The sequence below is a fragment of the Daphnia pulicaria genome, chromosome 1 (assembly GCF_021234035.1).
Source record: "Daphnia pulicaria isolate SC F1-1A chromosome 1, SC_F0-13Bv2, whole genome shotgun sequence".
NCBI classification, from domain to species: domain Eukaryota; kingdom Metazoa; phylum Arthropoda; class Branchiopoda; order Diplostraca; family Daphniidae; genus Daphnia; species Daphnia pulicaria.
In genome coordinates this window covers 7,576,561-7,580,676 of record NC_060913.1, presented here as the reverse complement: position 1 = coordinate 7,580,676, position 4,116 = coordinate 7,576,561, and the positions used below count along the sequence as shown (strand labels likewise).

At 43.9% G+C, this 4,116-nt stretch overlaps 1 protein-coding gene across 1 annotated transcript; it reads left to right on the top strand.

The window, feature by feature from the left end:
• Positions 1 to 257: 257 nt before the first annotated feature.
• LOC124321190 (hairy/enhancer-of-split related with YRPW motif protein-like) lies at positions 258 to 2,142 on the top strand. The gene is made up of 3 exons (XM_046784092.1): positions 258 to 523; positions 615 to 856; positions 963 to 2,142. The coding sequence occupies exons 1-3, from the start codon at positions 441 to 443 to the stop codon at positions 1,721 to 1,723; spliced, it is 1,086 nt and encodes a 361-aa protein (XP_046640048.1). The 5' UTR covers positions 258 to 440; the 3' UTR covers positions 1,724 to 2,142.
• Positions 2,143 to 4,116: the final 1,974 nt, after the last annotated feature.

The following is a 4,116-nucleotide window of genomic DNA, read 5'->3' as shown; positions in this document are numbered from 1 at the left end:
TGCGCCGACACACGCGCTAAGTGTCTGAGAACGATCAAAAAAAGGAGGGGAGAATATGGAAGGGTGGTAGGGTGGTAGAGGGGGGGGGGGGATTGTCTCTGGAACCCCAATTCACCCTCCTTTTTTCCCACACAGTTTCGATGAGGAAGGAATACACACACGCGCTCCTCGTAGGGGTGGCGTGTGTGTTAGACCCCTGGCACGGTCCCGTTTAAAACCGGACGGCGCTCGTCGACGTGTGCCAGTCGTTCGCCAGCAGCAGTCCAGCGAGCAAGTCTCTCTCCTACGCTCTCTGGACATTTTCACTTTTAGATTTCCGTACCTATACCTGACGGGCGACTATATCCTTCCGGCCACCGGAAAAAAAAGCTATAGCCAACCCCCTGACTGCACTACACTCCGGCGAGTAGTACTTACCCAAAGTGCGCCAGTTCAGTTCCATGCAGATGTGGAGAAACAAGCGAGCGCTCAGCGAGAGTGATTGTGAACAGGATCTCTACCTTGACGAACATTCCAACAAAGAGTAAGTCGAATTTTAACTTGATTGACTTTTAATTTATTTGCTAATGTTTTTTGAAAAACGGTAACTAATTTGAAATTATTATTTTTAATAGTTGCTCTTCGCCCGGCGAAGGATTGAACGAATCTTGCGGGACTTCCAGCACCGGAGGCAACATGACACGCAAGCGAAGGCGCGGAATCATCGAGAAGAGGAGAAGAGACCGGATCAATCACAGTTTATCCGAATTGAGACGGTTAGTTCCATCGGCTTTCGAGAAACAAGGCTCGGCTAAATTAGAGAAAGCCGAGATCCTCCAGCTCACCGTTGATCACCTGAAAATGCTTCACGCCAAGGGTCAGTCGTCTATCTCAATCCGCACTTATTGATATCCTGTTGATTATTTAAAATTCCGTCGACCAAAAAGATCTGGAGGCTAACTCACTCAATTTCTCTCAAACAGGTTTGGATGCATTGGCGTACGATCCGCACAAATTCGCCATGGACTACCACAACATTGGATTTCGCGAGTGTACGGCGGAAGTGGCCCGCTATCTGGTCTCGGTGGAAGGGATGGATGTCCAGGATCCGCTCCGCTTGCGGCTCATGTCTCACCTGCAGTGCTTTGCCGCCCAACGTGAACTCAGCAATAAACCGGTGACCGCCGCACCTGGTGGCGGTGGGTCTGTTGGGTCATCCGGCGTCGTGACTTCGCCCGTTTCGAGCGCTGCCGCTCCGTCATCCGCCATCATCAACACGCCGGCCCCCAGCAACGCCTGGCCTTTCCCGCCGACTCCCGGCAGCTACGGTGGCGGACATAATGTCAACAGTGCTGTCCAGCATCACAATTTCAACAATCATCCGGCCACGTCCAGTTCGGGAGGCCAACAGAGCGGAACTCCCGGCCCGAGCAGCGTCTTTGATCAATCGGCCCATCACTACGGAATGGATATGGGCAATTCGATCGGCTATCCAGCGGCGGCCAATGCGGCCCGTCTCCATCATCACACGGCCATGCCGCACCACCACCACCATCAAACCGGAACAACGATGACGACGCTCCAACCTGTCCAGCCCGGACATCCTCACCATCCGGCCACTGCTTCCTATCCGCATGTCAATCACCATCCGTTCCCCACATTGGCTGCCCAGAATGGCGGCTACACCACTTCCGGCAACCAAGTCCGACCTTACCGGCCATGGGGTGCCGAATTGGTTTATTGAAAAACAAAAGAAAAATTCTTCATCCGGAATTCTTTCGTCTGTAAATAAAATGCTAATCAATATTTGCTAGTCAGCAACAGCATCAGCCAACGAGACCAATTAATTGAAGTCGTTGTTCAAATTCAAATTTTCTTTCATACGTTTTTTTGTATCTCCCGCTCATCAGTCGCCTTCCTTTGATGTTGAATCTCCCCCCAAAAAGCAATTTCATGACGCAATTCTATACATTGGGGAAATTTGGAAAAGAAAAAAAAAATTTAATGCGAACGATCCATTTTCCTTGATGTTTTGTGATGACGATCTCTCTATCTCTCAATATGCAATACGAATAAATCTAGATGATTAAAAAAACAAATTCAAATTTCATTCGCGCATTTCCGGCAAATACTTTATTCAGCTCCTGTATATAGTGTAAACAAGTCGTTTTGAATGCTGTTAATTAACATAAACCAACTTCCCCTACATATCCTACCGTGTGTGTTTTTTTTTTTTCAGAAAGATCCTTATTCCTCTCATCGCTGGGAGATGATTTGATGGAAAACGCGTGGGAAAGAAGAGGGGGAGATGAGCCCGCCACCAGTTGCCGGAGCGAATAAAAACACACATGAGTTAACCCTCGTTCCTTTCATTTCCCTCTCTACGTTTTTTTTTTTATTTCCATCTTTCTGTGATGTTTCACTTTTGGTATAACTTTTTTTTTTTTTTGTATGGAAAACATTGAGATAGGTATACGATGGGATTATAGGGGGGAGAGATAGAGGATATAAGGAGCTCAATATCCGGTCATCAAACATGTACATTTTTCACGGCATCATTCAAATAGTATATACCGTATACTATAGCGCTACCATGTGAAGGGGTTCAAAGTCAGATCATAAAATAATAATAATAATGAGCTTTACATGTCCATTAACCATCACGTTAATTATAACGAACGGTATTATATCTACGACGTATAGAGTACGACTGTATATGGTTTATTTGCACGAGCTATGTAAATATATCATCCCCATAGAGCATGTATACACTTGAATTCCCCTCTCTAGCTCTCTATCTTGCGCGCCCCTTATTTCCTTATAAAATTAAAAACGCCAAACAGGAAATGAATATGAATTTTTATTGAAGAATTGTATTTATAGTCCCTCTCTCCTATATCTCTATACTACTGCATGGGAATAGAAAGAAAAAAAAAACCTCAACATTTCGGCTTAACGACAATCTCTCGTGCAACGTAAAGTTTCCGTACACCATCGCGAGGCAAGGACAGACAGCAGCTGCATGTTGTTTCTTTCACGAATCGACACATGTGTAATAGCGTCACTATACTCTGAAGTATATTATTATATTCCTAGACAGACAGGTCTAAAGAAATTCGATTCCTTCGATTTCTACATCTTAACATTTCTACTTTTAATCAAATCAGCAATAATACAGCAACTAAATAATGATTTCATCCTATATATAATTTTGAGACGGATAAAATACAATTCCGGGAATGTCTGGATATTTGTTTGAATTACCCTTTCAATGGCACATGATTAAATTTCGACGAAAGTTCAAACGGCGACCTTTTTAGATTACTATGCAGATGTAACAAGTGCTGTTGCACCGGTTGGTTCATTGGATCACGCGTGTTTACAGCAGCGCTCGTGCCGTCTAGCGCTTATTCGACTTGCCTATAATATGTGCTGTCTCATATGTAGATAGACGAATGATTAGCGGTCGGGGACTCCAATGTGTATATACCTTTATTACACAAAAGGAGAGACGTGGGCACGTGGGAAACCTCCGAATCAGCCGGTTCTCACACTCGGCGGTATCTAGATACACACACACCCCTCTCTCCTGCTTCAATGATGATTACCCGCCCCCTCTCTTTTCCTTGTCTCCCTCATCTCTTTCAATGTGTATACACACACACAGCACATAACCTTATCCCCCCCTCCCACCCCCTATCCTCCCACCCCCTATCCTCCCACAGCTCTTATAAGTGTGTACCGTACATAGAAAGAGTCGGGGGGTTTACAGAGTCTCCACGTATTATACATATATCTAATCGGAGAGGGGGTTGAAGATAGATGTATATTCGTATACGTACGGCAGGGTGGATTATGATTGACTATAATAAGTTGAAAAGAGAGAATTCAATGCTCGATTTCATTTTTCAATGGATTCTGTGATCCGATTTGATATACCAATTCAAAAATGACTTAAATTTCTAACCAAAGACAATTAGGGTTCCTTTGATCATGTTAATAGCACACGGAGTATTTTTAATAGAAAATAATAATTTTTAAAAAGATAAAAAAATTTTAAAATGACGAATTTAAAAAAAAAATTACAAAAGAAATCGTTTACGGCCGATCAATTTGAAATTGAAAGGGTTGACGATT

Excerpts from the sequence above, each read along its gene's own strand:
- LOC124321190 (XM_046784092.1), top strand. The coding sequence starts at position 441 with ATGCAGATGTGGAGAAACAAGCGAGCGCTCAGCGAGAGTGATTGTGAA. Across the intron at positions 524-614 it reads GACGAACATTCCAACAAAGA|TTGCTCTTCGCCCGGCGAAG; the intron begins GTAAGTCGAATT and ends TATTTTTAATAG. Across the intron at positions 857-962 it reads GAAAATGCTTCACGCCAAGG|GTTTGGATGCATTGGCGTAC; the intron begins GTCAGTCGTCTA and ends TCTCTCAAACAG.